The sequence below is a fragment of the Carcharodon carcharias genome, chromosome 6 (genome assembly GCF_017639515.1).
Source record: "Carcharodon carcharias isolate sCarCar2 chromosome 6, sCarCar2.pri, whole genome shotgun sequence".
NCBI lineage: Eukaryota > Metazoa > Chordata > Chondrichthyes > Lamniformes > Lamnidae > Carcharodon > Carcharodon carcharias.
The window spans coordinates 181,506,409-181,531,902 of NC_054472.1; the positions used below are offsets into that span (position 1 = coordinate 181,506,409).

At 43.7% G+C, this 25,494-nt stretch overlaps 1 protein-coding gene across 5 annotated transcripts in view; it reads right to left on the reverse strand.

Moving 5' to 3' along the window:
* LOC121278899 (vacuolar protein sorting-associated protein 13B-like) overlaps nucleotides 1-25,494 on the reverse strand; it is a 1,102,197-nt gene that overhangs the window by 109,736 nt on the left and 966,967 nt on the right. For all 5 annotated transcript variants that reach the window (XM_041189400.1, XM_041189399.1, XM_041189397.1 and 2 more), the window contains 2 exons: nucleotides 12,232-12,416; nucleotides 5,865-6,061 (listed from right to left, as the gene is read on the reverse strand). In XM_041189400.1, the coding sequence (XP_041045334.1) occupies nucleotides 5,865-6,061; nucleotides 12,232-12,416 (382 nt within the window). The remainder of the gene's footprint in view (nucleotides 1-5,864; nucleotides 6,062-12,231; nucleotides 12,417-25,494) is intronic.

The following is a 25,494-nucleotide window of genomic DNA, read 5'->3' on the forward strand; positions in this document are numbered from 1 at the left end:
AAGCTTGAGTTACTTGTGAGTGCTTGGCGAGAAAGTCAAGCGAATAAAATTCCAATCCTGACCTGGAAGCACCCTGTTACATACACTGATCATTCAAATATTCAACACTGGGGTCCTGTCACAGGTTGCAAAGGTAGAGAAAGTACGGGAAACATGAGTTATAGTGCATACCAGCTTCAATTCTTAGAGAACTATATCCAAAATGTCAATAAATCAAGGGCAAAGCAGGGCAGGGAGACAATATGTGGCTCCATTTAACTATTTGTACAAGGACAACATACATCCAGAGGTTGGCTTGTTCCATACAGATGTTAAAAACTTTCCATTGTATCAATCTAAGTATTGTAATCTAACAAAGGGGTCACTTAGCAACAGTTGAACATACAGGGAAATTCAATATATCTAAGTTACTACATTCTTTCAAAACACATTCCTGATCTCTTAAGCAGAAGTTATCTTTGCCAAGTCATCTTTCTTAATTTAAAACAGATAAAGTATTTTCTAATTCTGAAAATGGACTGGATATGTATAAGGCAGAAATTAATCCGGCATCACTCAAAAAGAATGGACCTTTTTCAATTGGCCAGAATTTGATGCTAAAGTAGCAGTGAAGAGTTTAACGGCTTTCGCTGTTAATAACATGTAAATCGTTCAGTAACTTGCAGCTAGGAAGAGAAACCCCACGAATTGCAAATCGCCACAAATTGCTGGATGAATTATGAAGCTCCACCATAAGCCTCGCGCGAACAGCACTTCATCCTTAACCTCCCTGTGACCTTCAAGAAATTGCTGCATTTGCATGTTAATTAACAATTACCTTCCGGCTTATAAAGGGAACAACCAAAGATCTGTAGTTCCTTTCAAACAGGTAGTAAGTTGTTCTTACAGACTGCAGTTTTTTTTTTAAAGAATTCTTACTTTTCTTCTCTCTCTTACTCCAATCTTTCTTTCCCTCTCATTTCTCTTCCTGTACTTGATTTGATTCGAATTTACCTGATTTCCTTCCTTGTCACTACTTTATTTCTCAACCCTTAAATCTTATTGGTTAAGGGGATAGACTGTTGGTTCCCTTGTTCACCAAGCTCCCATTTGTCCCATAGCCCTCGTTGCACCATTATCAGCTCACAACTCCAGCAAGTTAAGGTGCAAAAAATGTTTGAGGGAGTAAGTCCAACTAAAAGGGAAAGCCATAAGGTGTCCTGCTCCAGCAAATTCTGAGAGAATGTATCAGTAAATTCACGTGTCATGGTGTTACGCTTTTGCTTATAATTTTAGAAGTGTTCTCATTTTCTCTGAATAAGCAGAATTCACTCAATATAAACAATCACGTAATAAAAACATAAAACATTTTATGATTTTATCTGCCTAGTCTCTTCTAACAAAAATGACATGATATTTTTATCTTTAACACAATCAGCTGGTTCAGTTATGATACATTACGGGCTGCAGATGAAGTGGAGAAAGATGGCCTCGGGGGGGGAAAGCGCGGATTACAGATTTTCTTCGTTTCCAGAAGGCGTTGAATGGTTTGAGTTTGTATTGAGCAACTGCTGCAATTATGCTGAATGCAATTTTCAAGACTATTTCTTTTCTTTTAGTCTATATTATCCATTGGAATTTTGACTATGCCATGTGAAGAGTACTAACTTCCTGGCCCCAAGCAGATTAGCCAGCTGAGTTTCCCCCATATCACAAATCTTTTTGAACAAGAGTAAAGGGCACAGTCTAGTCAGAATCTTGAGAGATGTTGACCAGAGTCTGGTTTTCATAGACTACACAGCACAGGAGGCCATTTGACCCATTGTGCCCATGCCAGCTCTTTGGAAGAACAATCCAATTCATCCCAATCCCCTGTTCTTTCCCCACAGCCCTGCAAAATGTTCCCCTCAAATTAGTTATTCAATTCCCTTTTGAAAATAATTATTGAATCTACTAAAACCTCCTTTTCAGGCAATGTATTCTAGATAACAGCAACTAGCTGCATTTTTTAAAAAATCCTTTTTCATGCCTCTGGTTCTTTTGACAATCACCTTAAAATTAAAATTCTTTAGCCGCTTGAATCCATTTTTTTGTACTTATTCTACCAAATATATTCATGAATTTGAAGACCTCTCTTTAATCCCCCTTTAACCTTATCTGCTCCTAGGGGACCAACACCAGCTTGTCTAGTCTCACCGCATAACTGAAGGCCTACGTCCTTGTCAGTATTCCAGGGAACTTGCTCTGCACCCTTTTCTAAGTCCTTAACATCCGTTTTGCCTTGCATGTGTTTGTACTATTGATATCCATTCTGTACAACTGCGTTATCATCTTCATGTGTACTGGTTTAAGAAGTGCACTAGAGAGTATGATTTTAATCCCTTTACAGATGTCTTCCATCTTTTTTTGCAAAAATGCTTATGCCAAAGTCTGTGGAGCACAGCACAATAGAGTTGCATCCCAGAGATCATACATCGGTTGATGTAACAACATTTGTAAAATGCCCTCCAGCCAAGACCACTGCACCAGCTGAATTTACACAACCTGCAACATGATCCCAGCTTCTGTGGCTTGTCTTGCTCCATATTAAGCTTTATGTGGAGCAAACTTCATAAAACATTTGCTTAACTCTTAGACATGACTTCTTACAGGGTGAGGAAAATATCTGCAAAACTTAGGGGAGAATTTTCTCCCTCTCGGGCAGGCCAGTCGGGAGGAGGGCATGGAGCCGATCGCCACCCACGTCTGGCTACATGCCGCTATTGTATCTGGATGGGCCAATTAAAGCCCGCCCTGTGTGACGTGCACCCGGAAGCGCTCAGCACTACCTGCGCGGACGGGGGTGGGGTGTGGGGGGGGGGGGGGGGTGTGTGTGTGTGTGTGTGTGTGTGTGTGGAGGGAGAGTCGGGGCCTGCGCTCTTTCACACATGCGCATGAAAGAGTGCAGAAACCTCCCTGAGGCACAGAGCTGCCTCAGGGACTTTAATTTGATTATGAAAAATTGAAAAAGAAGAAAAAAAACATTATTCAGACATGTCCCCTCACCTGACAGTGTCACATGAGCTGGGACGTGTCAATGAATTTTAATAAAAATTTTTATTTATATTTATGGACCCTTCATGAAACCTTATCCCGCCCGTGGATGAGGTTCCATGAAAAAAGTGAAGGCCGCCTGGGCTCTTTGCCTGCCCCTCCCCCGCCAACCTTAAGGTTGGACGGGCAGCCCTGACAACTACTTTAATTAGGTAATTAATGGCCTTAACAAGCCTTTGACAGTTCGGTGGGCGCGCAGCCAACTCCGGTGAGTGCCTGCAGAACTGAAGATTGGAATGACGCGCGGTGATGTCGGGACGCACGCCCAATGTCACTGCACATCGTTTTACCCGTCGCCTTGCGGGCCCTGCCCCCACATGCCAAATGGAAGATTCTGGCCTTAGAGAATTTAAATCATCAGCCAATGCAGTGTTTTCATTAATTTGACATAAGTGTAGTTTGAGGAATTTTGTAAGATCATATTAATTTTATGCCTTTCTAACAATTTTAAAGAGTTAGGTTTGGAATTTTATCTTCATCTACTTGACACCTTATTGAGTAAACGTGCAGGGCTATGGGGAAAGAACATGGGGATCAGGACCAATTGGACAGGTCTACCAAAGTGCCAAACAGACTCGATGGGCCGAATGGTCATCTTCTACACTGTATGATTCTATCAACAGGAAAGCTAGTGTTCTGCGTAGCCATCAAGGTAAGAGATAATAGTAATGGGGAATACCTCTGTACATTTTTGTACATTCAGTGACAGCAAAAATCACTTTTCTGTCAGGTGCAGCATTAGTCAGATGCAAAGCTCTTTAGACAATGAGGGAATATTTCCACAGTGTGCAATGTACAGTGAAATTGTAAGATAAAGCATTTTTATGACCTTATTTACGATTTACACTACTCAATAGCCCACAGGGAAATGTTGTCTGGTTTAATTTCCAGCTCAGAAGGGCACACGTGACTCCAGATCCACAGCAAAGTGGTTGACTCTTAAAAATGCCCTCTGAACAAGGGCAATTAGGGATGGGTAATAAATGCTGGCCGAGCCAGTGATGCCCACATCCCATGAAGGAATAAAAAACATACTTTGTTTCTTAATTCCCCATTTTCTATTTGGACCATTCTGAAGGCTTATCAATTCAGTTCAAGACTATGGATCGTTTTGTATCTTGAATGTGGGCAAACTCAAAAATGATCGAGACAGCCCAAGTTCATTTCATGGAGGGTTCTTTCAACATCAACAATTTGCATTTAAATGGCACTTTTATCTTTATTCTTTCATGGGATGTGGGTGTCGCTGGCAAAGCCATCATTTGTTGTCCATCCCTAATTGCCCTGGAACTGAACATTTCAGAGGGCAGTTAACAATCAACCACGTTGCTGTGGTCTGGAGCCACATCTAGGCCAGCCCGGGTAAGGATGGCAGATTTCCTTACCCGGGCAGAATTTTACGCCAGTGGGATTTTACGATCCCACTAAAGTCAATGGGAAGAATTTTCGGGTCGACGAGCGGGGGGGGGGCGGTGCCGCTCTCCGATGCGTAAAGTGACGCGCAGTGTCAAAGGCCTATTAAATAGTCATTAAAACAATTAACTGAGCTGCCCGTCTGACCTTAAGTTCGGGGGGTGGGGGCAGGCAAAGAGCCCAGGCGGTCTTCACAATTTTTGTGGAACCTCATCCACGGGCGGGATGAGGTTTCATGAAGTTTCACTAATTAAGTAAAATTTTTAATCAAAATTCGTGAACATGTCCCAGCTCATGTGACAGTGTCTTAAAATATTTCCTTGTCTTTATTAAATTTTTAAACCTTAAACTAATCTCCCTGAGACACAGATTTCATGCGCGCAAAAGAGCTCAGGCCCTGAATCAGGGAATACCCCCCTCCCACCCCCCGCACAGGGAGCGCTCAGCACTTCCGGGCGCACATCACGCTGGGCGGGCCTTAATTGTTCCGTTCATGTAAAACGGCGGCGCGGCCCTGATCAGGTTCATGCCCACCCCTGCACAACTCCCCCAGTGGGGGGAAATTTCTGCCCAATGGATTTTAGAATGGCTTGCCGTATTTTATGGCCCTGTCCCCACCACGATGGGACCATAAAATTCCGGCCCCTAAAGGGCATTAGTGAGCCAAGTGGGTCTTTACAACAGTCAGTGATGGTTTCATGGTCACCATTATTGAAGTTAGTTTTATATTCCAGATTTATTAATTAAATTTAAATTCCACCAGCTGCAGAGGTGGGATTTGAACCCACCTGTAACAAAATAAAATATCCCAAGGCACCTCACAAGACCGTTAACAGACAATATTTGATACCAAACCTTACAATGAGATGTCAGGACAGAGCTTAGTGCCTGGGCAGCTGAAGGCACAGCCACCAATGGATGGAGATGCACTGAGCTCTTGGACGTCTGTAGGGTTGGAGGACGTTACAATGTTAGGAAGGTGGCAAAGCCATAGAGAACACAAGAATGAGAATTTTAAATTTCAGGCATTGTAAGACTAGGAGTCAATCCATGTTGGCGGCAACAGAAGTGATGGGTGAACTTGGCGTGCGTTAATTTTGAATCACAACCTTCCAACACCAGGTTTTCATCCCATTAATAATCTGGCCTTGGATGTCAACTCATGTCCAAGGACTCAAAACCTTGGTTTTGGCTAAGAGCCTGTTGCAGCATTTTCTAAAATAAGCTCAACACAAGTTATTTATCAATGTCAATTTTAAATAATTAAAATTCCATTTAGGCTCCAAAAATGCAAGGGCAGTGTTTTCTCACATCATTTCGCTAACCGCAGCCCCCGATGCCCCACTCCAAAGGCAATTGTCAGAAGAGTCTAGGCTCACCTCTGTTCTTCTGTAACTTCTTGATTACTATTAAGAACAATTCGCCACAGGTCAGAAGCTATGAGCTCCTTCTGGTCATTAGCCAAGGTAACATTGGGAAGCTGCAGCTCACATGCTTTGCTCTCAGACAGGCTAAATTCACGATAATCCACAAATACTTGTTGAAGCTCATCCCAATACTGGAGGCTGCACGGTACCTGTTTGAAATGAATAATAATTAATAATGAAAGAATTAGACTTTACACTGAGCTGCAATCAGGTCTGAGATGGTCTTTGGGGACAGCAGAAGAGTTGAGCAATAGTACATTCACTTGAACAAGGCTGAGTAGCTGGGCCAATGATTATTAATTTATTTAGCAAACGCAAATCCCCGAAGACAAGCGATCGCCTCCTCACTTGGCTGAGTTTAAGGTAATTAGTCTGTCACTTAGTCTGTAAAGGGGACTCTACTCGGTAATATGCAGCACTGTTTGTGCATTTCCACAAGTGCATCAGAGATTTGTACTGAGACTCCAGAGGTGTTGGTTGGTTGCACAGGGGCCCTGGCCTGTCCTGAACCTACTTGGCAAGGACCCTGGCGCTGTGACAGTTCAAAGCCTGCCATTCGACAAATGAGGTTTGTCACAAGGAACTTGTTAGTGAGTTCCCATGTTTCCCATCCCTTGATCCAGAGGATATCTGCTGGTAGATCTTGCCCAGGAAGGGTGCTCCATACAGTGCACTGAGATGGAAGGCTGGCAGTAGGTGGGTTGAACAGGTTATCATGAAGTGGTAAGAGTGGTGGAACACGGATAGTTTCAACCAGCTTGTGGGTTTTTGTCATTTGGTGGATATGTGATGGAGTGATGTTTGCCAATGATGTGACCATGCCAATCAACAAAGATCACAAGATGCAAACCTTGAGTGTCATTGACTGAAAAGAAATCTTAGGAGATGCTTTTCTCCCCCTTGGATATGGTCCCCACTTCCAAAACAGGAGCCAAAATGAAGAAGAAACAGGTAAGAAGAATTCATATATAAAGGTTAGTTTATAGAAAGTATGACTTAGATCAAAGAAGCATTTGAGAAAGCTAGACAAGTACCTAAGGGAGAAAGGATTAAAACAGTATGTTGATAGGCTAACAATAAGTAAGGTGGGACCATAAAGTGTGCAGCATAAATACCAGCTCTGAAGAAGAGTCATATGGACTCGAAACGTTAACTCTGTCTTTCTCTCACAGATGCTGTTAGGCCTGCTGAGATTTTCCAGCATTTTCTGTTTTTGTTTCAGATTTCAAGCATCTGCAGTATTTTGCTTTTATTTTATACCAGCATAAAACAGTTTGGACTGAGTGGCCTATTTATAAGCAGTAAGTTCTATGGGCTGGATCTAATGCACCTCCCCACCACTAGTACAGTGGGTGGGGGCATGTTAAATCCAGCAGGTGGCCCACCAGCAACCTACCTGCCCGCCTCTTGCCTCCACTGCAATTTTACCAGCGGCAGGCGTGACATTGATGGCCCACCCACCAATTATGCCCACTTAAGGGCCTCATCCTGCCACCATCAGGATTTAACTGATGGTGGGAAAGGCCCATGCGAAACACCCAGCCTGGCAGGTTTTCCTTGCATGGGCTGTTGGTGGGTAGAACAGAGGTACCTCCTTGATGGGCAGATGTTACCCTGCCCCTAGATTCCCCTTCCCCCATGCCCTCTCAAACCATATCCCCCGCCTCCCCCCCACCCCCCCGCCCCACAACTCCATTCCCCCTCCCCCCCATTCCCCCAAATACTGGCCAATTCTGATCCAGTGCCTTAATCTTCTCCTGGCCCAAATGCTGTAGGGCTGTCTCTGATTGGCCAGCTGTTCTCTGAGGTGGGACTTCCTGTCCTGAGGGACAGAAGCCCTGCATCCAGCACATTAACAACCAATGTAATGGCTGTCAAATGGCTGCTGTGCACTTGTTCTCCATCTGGGTGAGCTTCCACCACCTTGAACTTTAGGCAGCGTCCCATTAAATCCAGCCCGACATAATTCGGACGGTCAGATGAGGTTAAATTAGAAGATTAAAAAAAAAAACAAAATGATGCAAGGGCAAGGGGAGGATCATTTTAACGTTTGATGATGTAAGACATGCAATATCTGACCAGTCGCCTGTTTGGCACCCCTCCATTAAACAGCCCTCTGTTACACATGCTCCCGCTCTCACCTTGCCTGCTATATGTGTTGCCCTTTACATAACTCCTCCGTTATACAACCCACCTGCTGCACATGCCTCCCGCTACATACATCCTCTGTTATACACCCTGCTTACTTTGAATATATATATATATTTTATATACAAAAAATATATATATGCCTGCTCATTACAGCACCATGTGTTACACACTCCATCTATTTTGCACCCCCTCAGTCTTCACCCATCCCATCATGCTGTTGCTCGATATTCCTGTCTATTGAAAATTGTGCAGGGCATACAGTGAGCATTTGATGCAAAGTTGTCCAGTTTTCCACCAATTCCAAAATTTAAAATGACTCCCCAAGCATTTAAGATTTATATCGAACTGTATTTTGAATGTATATTTCAGTTTTGTGGGCTTAACATTACAGCAATAAAACTAGCCCTGACATAGCACCAGATTTATGACTCCAATATTAGTGTCTGATTCAACACAGCAGTGTTTGATCTGAAAACAGGAGAAACTAGTCAGACCACGGAGACCGTTATTTCTCCAGGGCTGACAGCCAGCTATGAGCTAAAAGATTGATTTAAAGGTTGCACACAGGCTGCGTGCAACAAAACAAAGCTCCCTCCAGTTTCAAGCGAGAAATGCTTGTAAATTAATAAATGTTGCTCATTTTTCAAAAGTGCTGCATTCAGGTAAAAATCAGCCCGGTAGATACTGTGCATAAATATGCTGCATCATCAAAATAAAAGCTTGCATTTATATAGCATCTTTCAGGACCTCAGGACATCCCAAAATACTTTACAGAAAATGATGAGTTTTGAAGTGTAGTCACTGTTGTAATGTAGGAAACATGGCTCCCAATTTGCACAAAGCAAGCTCCCATAAACAACAATGAGCTGATAATCTATTTTTGTGACATTGATTGAGGGATAAATATTTTCCAGGGCACTATGGGGACCTAATATGCTCTTCTTCAATAAAGAGCCACGGATCTTTTATGTCGACCTTAGATTTTGACAGCACATCCGAATGATGGTACCTGCAATGGTGCAGTACTCCCTTAGTACTGCACTGGAGCATCGGCTTAGATATTTGTGCTCAATCTCTGGAGTGGGACTTGCTCCCTTTTGAGTCAGAGGCGAGTATGCTACCAAGTGAGCCTCGGCTGGTGCTTAAAACTGATCCTGTAAACAGCCTAAATACTGCACTCAGATCCCTCTGAACTGAAGGTTTCAGTGACTTAATTCTAAGTATATCTGAGATGAACTTCTGACCACATATCTGCGCTCTCACTAAGACAGCCTACTTAGTATGTAACATTGCCCAACTACTTCCCTGCCTCAGCTTATCTGCTGCTGAATCCCTCATCCGTTGTTACTACTAGAATTGACTGTTGCAATGCTCTTCTGACCAGCCTCCCATCTTCCACCTCCATAAACTTGAGCTTATCAAAAAATCTGCTGCCCATAACTTAGCTCAAACCTTGTCCTGTCATGCACCATCCCTGTGCTCACTGACTTACACTGGCTCCTGGTTCGGCTAAGCTTTGATTCTAAAATTCTCATCCTTGTTTTCAAATCCCTACATTATTCTACTGCAGATAGTCAGGTGGTGGAGGATAGAACTGGAGCCTAATCAGTACACACAAGCTTTTATTTACAGAGAACCATATTACCAACATGCATCTCCTAACCCAATGACCAAAGTTTCTGTCTGTTCCTATTTATAGGAGCACAAGTGAATCCCAGTCGACCAATTAAACACTCAAGTACCATACAGTTAAAACCAATGGCCTCACCTCTCCCATACTTTGTAACTTGCTCCATCCTTACAATCCTCTGAGGTGTTTGTGGTCCTCAAAACCTGGCTTCTTGTGCATCCCAGATTTTAATTGCTCCTACGTTGATGAATGTACCTTCAGCTGCCTCGGCACTAAGCACTGGAATTTCCTCCCTAAGCCTGTCTGCCTCGAACTCCCCTCCTTCTTTAAGACATTTCTTAAAAGACAACATATTTGCTGAAGCTTTTGGCTGCCTGTTCTAACATCTCCTTATGTAGTTGGTGTCAAATTTTGTTTGATAATGCTCTTCTGAAGCACCAGAGATATTTTACTTCATTAAATCCATTATATAAATGCAAGGCGCTGTTGCTATCAATGTAAAACAATTACCCACAGAGGTGTCTCAGCCCACTTCTTCTCTATCCATTCCCCAAATCAAGACGAAGTAACTAAAATTTTAGTTGCAGCCCCTAACTGAACCCAAACTTTTCCATTTGCATTCTTCCCCATTTTAACAATATGTGCCTTTGTTTGTAAAATTCTCAGTTCATGGCCACAGAACAACGCTGCCACTAGCCTACAGCAGTTGCATCTACGATAAGATTCTTCTTTGGGTTTCTACAGCCTTCACTTCAAGAGCATTTCAAAGCATTTCTCGAGCTCAGAAACATAACTTGGAAGGGGGAAGTAATGTCATTGAGTCATAGAGCAGAGAAGTGGGGGGGGGGGCATTCGTTCCGTCATGCCTGTGATGACTTTTTTAAAGAGCCATCCAAATTAGTTCCACTCTCCCCTGAACATTTCCCAATAAGCCACGCAAACATTTTCCTTCTCCTTTCAACTTGTAGCGCACTTAAGCTAAGAAGTTTCACAGAAGTGACGTTAAGAGAGCAAGGCAGTTATATTTTGCTTGTGAGAACAGGTTTGTAATAATTCGGAAAAGTGCTGTGGAAAGCTCTACGACTCCTCACACAACTCTGCAAACTTCTCAATACAGCTGACTGGCTGAATTATTTAACTAGATGCAAATTCCAAATTTTTCAGAATGGAGAAGAAACCACATGGCTGAGGTGCAGGAACTCAGGATTTTAAAAATGTAAATGCAATCCACTCTTGGGAAACAAGAAAATAGTGCTCCACAGGAAAAGCCTTGCCCAGAATTGTAGTATTGACTTTTGTAAAGAAGACACAGCTGCAACATTTTCACCTGTGTTGCCCCACAAGTATTGTGGAATACTGCACTGCATCAAAATTGTCTTCCTGTCCGGAAAGCCAGGCGTGTATAAACACTGCACTCAATTTAACATTTATTTTCCCTTTGGTATTGGGAAATGGTAATTTTAGAGCCCTGGGAAATTTGCACTAAATTTCTAAGGAAACATGAAAAAAATTCTGCTTTCAAAAAAAAGTATTAACATCCAGCAGTACTCAGTTCTACAGGAGGCACTAGTCTATCAGTCCCATTAACAACAAAAAGCTTTCTATGGGAATGACTAGCACAAATTCTAGTCCAAAGTGAACTATGCCCTCCCATTTACCTTCTTACTCTGAGGAAATCACTTTAAAATAAATTAAACAATAAACAGTTATATTGACTCTTTTTTGCAAATAAAGGGATGAGAGACTTGCATTTATATAGCAATTTTCACAAACACCAGGCATCTCAAAACACCTACAGCCAATGAAGTATTTTTGAACTGTAGTCATTGTTGTAATGTGGAAAACGTGGCAGCCAGTTTGCATACAGAAAACTCCGACAAACAGGAATGTGATAATGGCCAGTTTTTTCTTAGGATGCTGATTGAGGGATGAATATTGGTCAGGACAATGGGGAGAACTCCCTGCTCCTCTTTGGAAGAGTGCCATGGGATCTTTTACACCCACCCGAGCAGGCAGATGCAGCCTCAGTTTAAAATCTTGCACCTCCGACAGTGCAGCACTCTCTCAATACTGCACTGGAGCATCAGCCTTGCCTTTTGCACTCAAGCGGGCCTTGAACCCAGAACCTTGTGACACAGAAGTGAGCGTGGTACCAACTGAGCCACGGCTGACAAATGTCAAGCAAACTATTGGACTAGAAGAAAAACTGTAAGTTAGATTTTGAAGTGGCACAAGCAGCACTGGAGTTTGTAAAACATTTGTAAGTTAGTAAGATCATATTTTAAAGTGTGCCTGTTAGTGGTAAATTAAAGATTGTGTAGATGTAACCTGTTAAGAAAATTCATTTGCCAGTGAGAAACAAAGTATGAACTAAAATAAATGCAAAATACTGAGGATGCTGCAAATCTGAAATAAAAATAGAAAGTGCTGAAATACTCAGCAGGTCTGGCATCAGCTGTGGAGAGAGAAACAAGGTTAACTTTTCAAGTGGAATACGACTCTTCTTCAGAACTATAAATTAAAACATGTCAAACAGACCTGAAGGACATCTCCAAGGTCGGCTGTGCTGATGTCTGGATCATCAGTAGTGTTGAAAGGCACTGGATTGATTCTAACGAGAGTGAGGACACGGGGTTCTGGGTACCTCCACATCATCATCCCTGGACGGTCATCAGTCTCATTATAAAACACCACTTCAAAAACACTTGGCACCTTTTGTACATCTGCAAATGTAGAAACATAACAGAGATATCTAACACTTGAGCAACTCAAAAAATTCACAGGACAAGGCAGATATAGCTCCAAGAGTTACTATTTGAGTATTGCATAAGGCATTATCTACAAGCATAGGGCGAGTTCCATATGCAAATGAATAACATCTAGCTCTACCTTTCCAGGGTTTCCCCTGATGAATTCAGTACCACCAATCCAACATAAAGCTGTGCAGGCACCAGAATTTCATCCACCTGAATGACCAAAGTCACTAGTTTACCCAATAGCAAAAGAATCATCTCCTACTGCTGACCCTATGGCCAGGATTTTCCTGTCAGTGAGCAGGGAGCAGGGCCCGCTCACCGACGCATAAAAGGACACGGGATGATGTCGGGCGGAACTCCCGACGTCACCCAGCCTCATTTACGTTTTCAGGTAGGCGGGGGCTCAGGAGAATCAGCTGTGCGCCTGCCGACCTGTCAATGGCCAATTGAGACCACTGACAGAGTCATTAACCTAACTAATGGACCTGCCCGTCCAACCTTAAGGTTGGTGGGCAGGCCGGGAGCCCTGGCGGGCTTCTGAAAAAGCATGAAACCTCATCCACGGGCGGGATGAGGTTTCATGTGGGTCTTAAAAAATGTAATTAAAGTGTATTTAAAAGTTATGGACATGTCCCAACTCATGTGACAGTGTCACACGAGGGGACACATCAGGGAATTCTTTTTCTCTGTTTTTCAGATTTTTTACGGTACAGCCGATGAGTGCGTCTTAATTGGCCTGCCCATGTTAAATAGCGGCGCACCCCCTATCTTCCTTCCTAGCTGTTTATTCAGGCTGAAATCAACCTCAATGATCTATCCAATGTTCCCACATCCCGCCATGCACTTTGTCCATCGCTGCAGCCCGCTCTGTTGATGTGCACTGGATCCCTGTCTTCAAAAGCATCAAATTTAACAGTTTCCTCCACAACTACAAGTCCATCCATGGCTTTGCCCAACATATCTCCGGAACCTTCTCCTGCCTTGTGTGTCCCTTCCCGTAACATCATCCCTCCTTCTGCTTCACCGCTGGTGGCAAAAACTCTAAACAACTTGGCCTTTGCTTGAATTCCTCCCCACCCGTTTTGTACCACTATTCACTTCTCAAAGTCATCTCAAAACCATATCCTTTTGAACAAAGTTTTGATCAATTCTCTTAACTCGCTGTTCAGTGTCATTCCTTCTTCCTTTTTGCAATGCATCTTCAGACGATTTCTACATTAAGCGCATTAAATAAATGCAAATTATTGCTTTGTGCAATGATCTCACCAAGTTCAAATTACAACATTAGGGATCAACTAGTCGTGTAGACTATAATTTTGTGAAGCAAAGAAAAATTAAAGGATAAACCTTAAATTGGAGAATAGGTCACATAATGTAAGGCAATGTGAATATTTCTTCAGCAAATAAAGAGCAATTTGGGTGCCACACATTGATTCCTCATGGATGATTCCCAACTGATGTTACCCCTGTACAAGCCTGATCCCAGGGTGGAACCCAGCTTGGTAGATCCTAATTTTTATTTATTTGTTTAGATACGTGGAAAGAGGCTACTGAACACAGTCACAGAAGTCAGCTGTTGGACTTTTAACAAGAGAATAAAACATCTATTAAACAAGAAGATGAACTACATTACAATACTCGTTCACTGACAACTATACCTTTACAGATATATACAGATTCGTAAAGATAATATAAGTTACAAAAACTATCTTATAATCTAATGTTCACAGTAAGTATGGTCCATGTAAACCAATTGGTGACCTGTGGTCAGACACACATCACACTCTGAAACCAGGTGACAGATGCCACCCCAAACCGATGCTATAGATCTCTCCTCAACTCCCCTAGGCGTTTGCCACACGGTGAGCCAACCAGTCTCACTGAACTCCGTCTTTCACATGAGGGCTTCCAATCTCCATTCTCCAAGAACTCGCTTTGGAATCTTCTCCCAAACCAATGCTTTTTCTCAGAAGCCTTCCGCAAGGGTCCACCTCCAGGCTTTTGAACTCTCTGATGTTCCTCTCCCTTGGATCTCCACATGCCTTCAAGCTTTCTTCTATGCACTCTCTCTCTCTCTGACTCAATCATCAGCAGTACACCATTACTTCACATGTCCATAGCAAAGAGTTACAGACCATCAGATGTCTCTTTGGACTTTCCAACTTCTCACAAGCCGTTTTTGCTTTAAATCTGCTTCCTGCAGCTTTTTTTCCTTTAAACTCGAAGCCTTCCTCTACTCCTCACTCTTAACCTCACTTAACAGGACCTTTTCCAGGTTCCTGTCCTTCCTTTGACGAGAAGGTCTTCTTGGGACTTTTCCCTGTTTGTCTCACATCTTGGCCTTGGGACCTTTCGGTTCTTTTGGGAAATCGGCTCTCACTCTGTGGCTTCCTCTCCCAGTGTCCAGTTTCTCTGGAGTCCTGGCTTCAAATTCAGTTTCGGACTTGCTACCTGCCCCTCTGCTCCAGCCTCTCCCTGGCAGCTGTTTTCAACTGAACTCAAACGTGTGTGTGTGTGTGTGTGTGTGTATGTGTGAGACAGAGAGAAGAGAGAGAGAGTGGGGCCTGCCTCTCTGGACCACTGTTACTAGGCAACAGCATAGTTTTTTCCTATTCTTGTTTTGCTTTAACCTATCTTAGTGTCATAAAACTCATTAGAAATAAAGGTATACAACAGCTCTGGACCTGTTGTCTCCACTCAAAATGAAACTAGATCCTAGGTTTCACCTTTTAAAGTGAAACTAAAACTCAATTTGACTTTTTCTTAACACGAAACTACAGAACTACAAATATAACTTACTTAAGCTGTCTCTATTTCCTAACATAGGAATAGGAGTAGACCATTCGGCCCCTTGAGCCTGCTCCACCATTCAGTAAGATCATGGCTGATCTTCTTGTGTTTCAATTTCCACATTCCCATCTAACCCTGATAACCTTTGAATCCCTTACCTAACAAGAATCTATCAACCTCCGCCTTAAAAGTATTCAATGACCCCGCCCCCACCGCCTTCTGAGACAGAGTTCCAAAGTCGCACAACCCTCAGTGAAGAAAATTTCTCCTCATCTCTGACCTAAAAGGGCGATCCCTAATTTTAAAACAGTGCCCTCTATTTCTGGACTCACCCACAAGAGGAAACATCCTTTCCACGTCCACCTTGTCAAGGCCCTTCAGGATCTTGTATACTTCAATCAAATCACCCCTCACTCTTCTAAACTCCAGTGGAAACAAGCCCTAACACTTAAACTTTCCCATATTCTCAAAACTTTATCATCATAATCAATATGTTGTGAAGAAGTCAAAGCAAGTTGGTTAAGTGCAAGAGCGGTGACAGAATAAATGAACTAGTCCGAGAGGGAGGCGGGCGAGGCAGTCCGGGAAGGGGGAGCCGGGCGAGGCAGTCCAGGGGTGGGGGGGGGGGGGGGGGAAAGAGAGGCGGGCGAGGCAGTCCGGGAGGGGGAGCGGGTGAGGCAGTCCGGGAGGGGGGGCTGGGTGAGGCAGTCCGGGAGGGGGAGCGGGTGAGGCAGTCCGGGAGGGGGGGCTGGGCGAGGCAGTCCAGGAGGGGGGGCCGGGCGAGGCAGTCTGGGAGGGGGGGGCCGGACGAGGCAGTCCGGGAGTGGGGGCCGGGCGAAGCAGTCCGGGAGGGGGAGCCGGGCGAGGCAGTTTGGGAGGGAGCCAGGCGAGGCAGTCCGGGAGGGGGGCCGGGCGAGGGAGTCCGGGAGGGGGGCCGGGCGAGGCAGTCCAGGAGGGGGAGCGGGCGAGGCAGTCCGGGAGGGGGCCGGGCGAGGCAGTCCAGGGATTCACAGCCAACTGGCTGCACACTAAAGAAAATCACGTGTGACGTCAAAGAGGTGGTAAGTGATTGGTGAATATTTTTCTCGTTCAAATTAGGAGCTGCGAAATTAAAAATATTCAGTCGGGGTTGGTATAATAGTTAGTGAATTATAATTATCTCAACACAGAACAGGTCTGGAGGTATTCATTAAAATAAATCGTTTAGACAGGGTACTGTCTGGGAACAGAGGTTTTTATTCACATTATGGGTGAGCATCTAACACTTGTTGCTTGCAGTTCCTGTACCACGTGGGAACTTTAGGACACTTCATGTGATTACGCGTGTAGGAAGGTCTCCAGCTGCTCCAGCTCGAGCTCAGGATTGCCGAGCTTGAGGGGTAGCTGGAGTCACTATAGAGCGTCGGGGGATGAGAGTTTCCTGGATCATACGTTCCAGGTAGTGGTCACCCCACAGGCAGAGGTAAGGAGATTCCATTGTTAGGGGACAGACAGGCATTTCTGAAACTGTTATCGTGCGTCCTGCATGGTGTGTTGCCTCCCATGTGCTGGGGTAAAGGACACCATGGAGTGGGTGCAGAATATCCTGTAGGAAGAATGGAGTGAGCCAGAAGTTGTGGTGCACAAATTGGTATCAATGACATAAAGAGGGCAGGCACTGAGGTCCTAAGGTCAGACTTTCAGGAGCTAGGGAGAAAGTTAAAAAGTAGGAACTTGAGGGTAGTGATCTCTGGATCACTCCTAGTGCCACATGCTAGCCAGAGTAGAAATCGGAAGATTGGGTCAATCAATGTGTGGCTTGAAGCATGGTGCAGGAGGGAAAACTTCAGATTCTTGGGGTATTGGGACCAGGTCTGGGACAGAAGGCACCTATTGGACAGGAATGAGTTGCACCTCAATTGGATTGGGACCAATGTTTTCAGGGGAAGTTCACTGGTGTGGGTGGGTGGGTTCAAACTAAGTAGGCAGGAGATGGGCACCAGCATGTAGAAGTAGAAAAAAGGAATAAGGTGCAAAAAGTGAGTGTGCTGGAAATTACTAGAGAAGGAAGTAGTAAAAAATTAGATAGGAACAGACTAAAAAAGACTAGAAGGAATATAGAGACAGGATTACCATGCATGCACATAAACACAAAATATGGTGAATAAGGTTGATGAGCTAAAAGCTGTGTAGGAATATGATGTCATGGCAATAACAGAAACATGGCTTAAAAACGGTGAGGACCGAGCAGTTAATATACAAGGGTATAAAGTGTTCAGAAAAGATAGAGAAGGAAGAAAAGTAGGTGGGGTGCCAGTACTCATTAGGGAAGACAATGTAGTGTTGGAAAGAGAGAATGTCCTTGTAGGGCCAAGGACCATTTGGTTAGAGTTGAAAAGCAGAATGGGGTAAGATCACGCTACTTGGGTATTCTATAGGCCTCCAAATACTGATTGAATCCATATTCAGGGAAAAAACTCAGTGGGCACTTGGAAAGGTTTGAGTTAATTGAGGAGAGCCATTATGGATTTGTAAAAGACAAATCATGCTTGACTAATCTGATTGAATTTTTTGAGAGAAGGTAGATGAAGGGAATATGGTGGATGTTGTCTATATGGATTTTAAGAAAGCATTTGAGAAAGGCTGATTAACAGAATTGAGGCTTCTGGAATACGAGGATCAGTGTCCAATTGGATAAAAAACTTGGCTTCGCAACAGAAAGCAGTAAGTCATAGAAGATGGTTGTTTTTGTATCAGAGGGTAGTAGACAGTAGTTTCTTTATATTCATTCACAGGATGAGGGCATCACTGGCTAGGCCAACATTTATTTCCCATCCCTAATTTCCCTTGAGAACTGAGAAGCTTGCTGGGCTATTTCAGAGGGCACGGAGTCACACAGAGGCCAGATCAGGTAAGGAGAGGAGATTTCCTTCCCTAAAGGACATATTTTTCTGTTTTTTTTTTTGTTTTCTTTTTGTTTTTCGTGGGGTTTTTTTTTTAATGAACTAGGTGGGTTTTTATAACAATTGACAATGGTTCCATGGTCATCATTAGGCTTTTAATTCCAGATTTTTTTTTATTGAATTTAAATTTCCATAAGGATCAGTACTAGGACTGTTGCTTTTTTGTGCGATATACAAATGAAGTTCCCCTCCAAGCTATACACCATCCTGACTTGAAAATATATCACTGTTCCTTCACTGTCACTGGGTCAAAATCCTGGATCTCCCTCCCTAACAGTACTGTGGGTGTACCTACACCACATGGACTGCAGCGGTTCAAGATCTTGGAATGCACAGTAAGATTTCAAAATGTGCCTCTGATACAAATTTGTAAGAGTGGCAAACATTGAGGTGATATGAGTTGCCTGCAACAGGACATAGATAGGCTTGCGGAATAGGCAGGCAAGTTGCAGATGGAACTTAAAAATGTGAGGTGATGCATTTTGGCAAAACGAACAGGGAGAGGCAATATAGGCTTAATGGCACAATTCTAAAGAGCGTGCAAGAACAGAGGGAGGGAGTTCACAGAGGGAACCTGTGAGTTCATGTGCATTGATCTTTGAAGGTGGCACAACATGTTGATAGCATGATTAGCAAAGTTTATGGCACTTGCCTGGATGAGTGCAGCTCCCACTCAAGAAGCTAGACACTATCCAGAACAAAGCAACCCGCTTGATTGGCACCCCTTCTATAAACATTCACTCCCTCCACCACCGACGAACAGTGGCAGTAATGTGTACCATCTACAAGGTATACTGCAGGAATTCACCAAGGCTCCTTAGACAGCACCTTTCAAACCCACGACCGCTACCATCTAGAAGGACAAGGGCAGCCGATACATGGGAACACCATCCATGGGAAGTTCCCCTCAAAGCCGTCCACCATCCTGACTTGGAAATATATCACCGTTCCTTCAATATCACTGGGTCAAAATCCTGCATCTCCCTCCCTAACAGCACTGTGGGTGTACACCACAGGGGCTGCAGCGGTTCAAGAAGGCAGCTCGCCAACACTTTCTCAAGGGCAATTAGGGATGGGCAATAAATGCTGGCCTGGCTTGCGATGCCCACATCCCATAAATGAATAATAAAAAAAATGTGAAGGTCCTTGACAGGGAGCAGAGGAGATTTACCAGAATGGTTCCAGGGATGGGAGGCTTTAATTACAAGGTGAGTTTGAAAAGGCTGGGTTTGTTCTCCTTGGGTCAAAGGAGATTGAAGGAAGATTTGATAGGGGTGTACAAGATTATGACAGGCTTACATAAGGCAGAAAGGAAAAACTGTTCTCATTAGCTGATGGTACAAGGACACCCCATGAATGAATAAATAAAAAAGTGACACTGTGACTCTAGCATGGTAACATGACTCAAGAATTGGAATGATTAATATTAAGGCCGTGGATTTCCTTGAGACCAGCAGGGCACTAAGGTGGATTTCAGAAAATTCCACGAAGATAAATGCAAAATACTGCGCATGCTGGAAATCTGAAAGAAAAACAGAAAATTCTGGAAAAACTCAGGTCTGACAGCATTTGTGGAGAAAGAAACAGAGTTGACATTTTGAGTCCGTATGACCCTTTTTCAGAGCTACTGAAGCGGCAGCACGCCCCAACCCGAAAGAGTACAGATGGACAAACCAGACGCTGGCAAAATGCCAACGTATGACTCAATAAAGTGGCACAAGTGTGACCCACAAAGATGTTCTGGCCATGACTTTGGAAGCTGGAAGTCTACTACATTGATAATTGGTTTTGTTCTATAGGGGGCCTGACTTGAAAATTTACTAAATGGTGCCCCAAGTGAGCCAATTCTGTCATGGGCATTCACCTAATTGATGGACCTAATCTGACCCTGGGGTCACACTCTCTTCTCACCAATGGGGTACTGCTCTCACTGATACAGTTATGGTGCCAGAGCCGAATCTTGGATATTCGGGACCTGGTTGCTTTCTAATTAATATTTTTTCAAGATAAGTTTGTAAAAAGCTTCCTGATGGTGCCCTATTAACCTTCTATTTGCTTAAACAATTAAACCATTCGCTGCATCAGCCAAGGGTATCATCTTGGAGTTTGCCCACTTCCTATCACATTTGACAGTCTCTTTCTGTTTGCTTTCAAACTGATTTTAAGCAGCCTTTCTTTTCCTTAAGTTTTTGCCAAGTTCAGTGTTTTAAAACTCCAAAACATTTGAGATATATGCTTTTGTTGTGAGTCCATGTTTCAGGATTTGTAGGCTGATCTATACAAATTGCTCAGTGATATTAAGGTCAAAAGATGTAATGGTGTACTGAAGCTGGCTTATAAAATAGACAGCTGAAGTAGGGATGGGGTTCAAACAGCTGACATATAAGCTACAGTCTAAATCACTGCTTGTTTGTTAGTTCTGTGACATGATAGAGACTGCCATGTCCAACTAATTCCCAATATACTGACTATGGATTTCTGTTGTCGAGTTTACGACTGAGAGGTTGGTTCTAAGGAGACACCTTGTGCTTGTTCCATCTCGTCAATTTTGCTTCTACCATAAAGAAACCAACACTTGTGAATCATCAGCTGACAATGCTCAGTTCTCAGTTACAGAAAAAAAAAACTAGTTTTGCGTGAGGATATCAAAATTTCCTTTGTATTTTTGGCAGTTTATCAGCATCAGAAGCCTGGAAATGTTCTCTTCAACACACCATTGCTCATGGAAATGTGATGGGGTGGGAACACCTCCTGACCTAGCACTGACCCTGTCAGAGTTTCTGAGGCCAGCCTAACTTCAATATTCTGGGCAGGACCCTGGCACCTTGACAAGGTCTCTTATTGGGAGCTCGTCCATTTTGAGTGTGGGAAACAGCATGTGGCCGCTGGATTTTAAACTCTTGCACACAGAGTAACTTGAACATTTGAAAGCAGAGTTGCAACTCTTTCACAGAGCGGGTGTGGGTTTTTAGCTCATATTGGGCAATTAAAAACCACCCTTGGGTCACCCAGCTGCTGCTGAGGAGTTCTTACACAGGCACACTGGGATAGGCGGCTATGCAACACCCAAAACTGGCGGGGTCCTTTTTCAAACATGCCAAATCTAATGACATCATCTGGCCCAGTCTGCAATTTTAACTCTGCTTCAGAAGGGAAGTTACTGTGAATTTTGCTGACAGGCTGAAGAGTCTGGACCTGCTGGGAAGATGGAGAGGTTCAAATTGGGGCCAGGAGTAGCAGTAGTGCTCCTGTCGGCTCCAGGAGGAAACTTTAGGCCTCCTCTGTCCCAAATGCCACTCCCACAGCCCCTCCCCTTGCAAGACCCTCCCAGAAGCTTCATCCTACACATACCCAAGTGCCATGGCTGAATGATTATGCAGAGATTGACATTCACTTCCCGTCTGTTCAGTGCTGCTTGAAGAAGAAGCAGAGTTCAAGTAACCCAGGTCGATGCCTGCAGGAGCAGGCCAGTTTGCACAAAAATGGTGAGAGGTTAGCCCCAGGACACAGGAGCTCTTAGGCTCCCAGAGGCTGCAGTGGAAGTGCTGACGGCCAAAAGAGGTCGATGTCAGAAGAGACTGGAGGAAGGCTGGGAGGGGGGGGTCTGCAGAGGTCAGATGTCCACGTGGCGGGGAGATCAGAAGCTAGTATTGAGGCAGATCGGACATGCAGAGATGGGGGGCCAGGAGGTGACATTCACAGGCTGGTGACTTGGGAGATCAGAGGCTGGATGGAGGAGAGGTGCTGTTGAGGGGGTGGGGGTGGGGGAAAGAGAGAGGGAGATTGGGTGGAGGTAGAAGGGGCATGGGTAAGCATGTTACCTTGGATAGGAAGGAATGAAGCCCTCCTGCTCGTCCTGGCCAACAACCTGTTCTGGAAAGGCATTTATCTGCTGGATCCAGCATTTCTCGCCACCCTTTGGCTGCCCTGTTTCCCGAGTTCTGGAAACCAGGCTAACCAGTGCCATATTTAATGTGCAAGTAAAATCTGAGTCATCAACCTCATTAAAATTTTTAAATGAACGACCTAAAAATTCGGAGGATGTGAAAACTGCTATATAAAATGCAAGCCTTCTTTTACTTCTGCATTTCTGACCAAAAGCATTTTGCAAGAACGGATATATTTTAGTCAAGGCTCCTGAAAACAGTGTACTTATTCTGCAGGATAAAGAACTTTGTAGGATTTGTTATGTTGGGCTGAATCATAGCAAAACATAATCCAATTAGGAGTTACTCTGATGCTTCATTTCTCTTCATGCCATTTCATACTAGGTTTCAAATTTCCACTTGTAAATCAGGCAAAAATGATTATTCCCTTGCCTCGCTGTAGATGAAAAATAATTCTGAGCTGTACCATTTGCTACAGGCGACACAATTTGTCTGTTTAGTACAGCCCTGTGGACGTTTGTACTGCAGATGTCCTTCTATGTTATCTGCTGGAGATAATATTTCCTGTGTACTACGGAATCTTACAGATGTTTGTCCTTTCTAAGAAAGAGATTATCTCGGAACTTTTAATTTATCCAAATTTCTGTTCCTTGGCTCAAGAGACCCACCAGATGTGGTTTAAGATTCTCTTGGATGAAAGAAGCAAACCTCAAGTTTCAGCAAAGCTTGTATTCTAGTATATAAACAGATAGCCTTCCAAAGCTTGTCACTATACTCTTGTGTGGAAATTGTCTTGGAAATCCTTAGTTATCAACGATTAACATTAAATTCTTTTGTTCATGGTATCAGTCCAAAAAGATTTTCATTAAATTCTTTGAAATGGAACAAAATTGAACACGTACAAAGTTGTGTGCTCATTTTGATGTTCTTCATTTCCTCAATTAAAAGACCAATATAACATCACTGCTTTTCATTAGTCAACCTGATAGATAAGCCTTGATGGAATCATACAGCACAGAAGGAGGCCATTCACTGTTGCATTTAGTTGTAATTTCAAAATTTTCAAACTGACATTGATAGTTTTTGTTAGGCAAGAGTATAAAGGGTTACAGAACCAAGGCAAGTAGAGGGAGCTAAGATACAGATCAGGCACAATCTAAATGAATGGAGGAACAGGCTGGATGAGCTGAATGGCCTGTTCCTGCATGCTTGTGCTGGCTCTTTGAAAGAGTTATCCAATTAGTCCCACTCCCCTGCTCTTTCCCTATAGACTTGCAAGTATATGTCCAATTCCCTTTTGAACATTCTACTGATATTTTAATACAGAGCTATTGGCATCACTTTACATGCAAGCAGGAAATGAAACAGAACTTACTAGGGACGATCAAAGGCATGGTTGAAGAAGCAGGTTTTGTGGAGGTCTTTCAGTAGTACAGAGGAAAGTAATAACGCGCTGGCGACTTAAGTCTTTACCCTGAATGACAGAGGGGAACAGGGGAGGGGGACAGGTTGGGTGGCTCAGGGGTTTGGAAACAAATTGGAAAGCCCTAGTCCCTAGTGTTTATTGGGTTTCAGAGTTAGAAACACTGCCGAAAAGCAAAGCCATGGAGAGATTCGAGAATCAGAACAACACTTACATTTTTATAGCACCTAAGGGTAAGGTGTTTCGCTGCAGATTTATCAAACACAATTTGACACAGAGCTACATAAAGAGCAATTAAAACAGGTGACTGAAAGCTTGGTCCAAGAGGTAGGATTCATAGAGTTTTAAAGGAGGAGAGAGAGAGGGAGCAAGAGAAGCAGGGAGGTTTAGTGGGGGACTGCAGCTGAATGCATGGCCACCAATGAAGGGGCGATGGAAATCAGGGGTGCTCGAGGCCTGAAAGGAGGAGCGCAGATATCTCGAGGGATTTTAGGGCTGCAGGAGGTTACAAAGATAGGGAGGGGTGAGAACGTTGAGGGATCGGAACCAAAGGATGAGAATTTTTTAAATAGAGACATTGCTGGACTGGGACCCAATGTAGGTCAGCAAACACTGGGGGTGACAAGGAAACAGGTCCTAATCGTCCAGAGTGCAGGAAATTCCTGCTCATCCAATAATGGATTTTGAACAAGCAGCGTGACAAAGATTTTGAAAATGATGTGCTAGGCAACAGGGAGCCAACAGAAGTCAGCAAGAGTAGTGGGTGATCGATTCTGTAATTGGTGTAATATGCGTTCTGGTACATGAATCACAAAAAATTAGTATGAAGGCACAGCAAGTGATTAGGAAGGCAAATAGAATGTTTTCATTTAATGCAAGGGGAATGGATTATAAAAGTTTTGCTACACCTGTACATGGCATTGATGAGACCTCATCTGGAGTACTGTGTACAGTTTCGGTCTCCTTATTTAAGAAAGGATGTAACTGTATTCGAAGCAGTTCAGAGAAGGTTCACTCAACTCATTCCTGGGGTGAAGGGCTTATCCTAGGAAAGGTTGGACAGGTTGAGCCTATACTCATTGGAGTTTAGAAGAATGAGAGGTGATCTTATTGAAACATATAAGATCCTGAGCGAATGGAGGATGCTGAAAGAATATTTCCGCTTGTGAGGGTGAGAGGGGACACAGTTTAAAAATAAGGGTCTCCCAAATAAGATGGAGATGAGCAGAAACTTCTTCTCTCAGGGAGTTGTTAGTCTGTGGAATTCTCTTTCCCAGAGAGCAGTGGAGGCTAGGTCATTGAATATTTTCTAAGGCTGAGTTAGATAGATTCTTGATTGACAAGGGACTCAAGAGTTATAGGGAGCGACTAGGAAAGTGGAGTTGAGGCCACAATCAAATCAGCCATGATCTGATTGAAGGTCGGAGCAGGCTCAAGGGGCGGAATGGCCTTCTCCTGCTCCTTATTCGTATGTTCGTATGATTTGAGGTTTATATAAAGTGTAGCTCAAGACCAGGAGGAAAGGTATTAGAGCAATCATATCTTGAGGTGAGAACTGGTTAGATGATGGCCTCAGTAGTGGGGCAGTTAAGACCTACCAGGAGTAGGTGGTATTGATGGCACCCAGGAAAGTAGGATTTAAGTTCAGCCTAGGGTTGAACTTATCATCAGGTAGAGCCTGTGTGTGAAGCTGCAAAGCTGAGTAGATTTGATGGTAAAGGGCTGAATGTCAGGCACAATAGCAGCTTTCACAGAGGTAAGGGGGAGAGGTCAGGGGTGTGATGGAATACTCTCCACTTGCCTGGATGAGTGCAGCTTCAACAATACTCAAAAACCCCAACATCATCCAGGACAAAGCAGCCTGTTTGATTGGCACCCTACCCACTACCTTAAGGTTTTACTCCCTCCACCACTGACACACAAGTGGCAGCAGTGTGCCATCTACAAGATGCAATGCAACAACTCAACAAGGCTCCTTTGACAGCATCTTCCAAACCCACAAC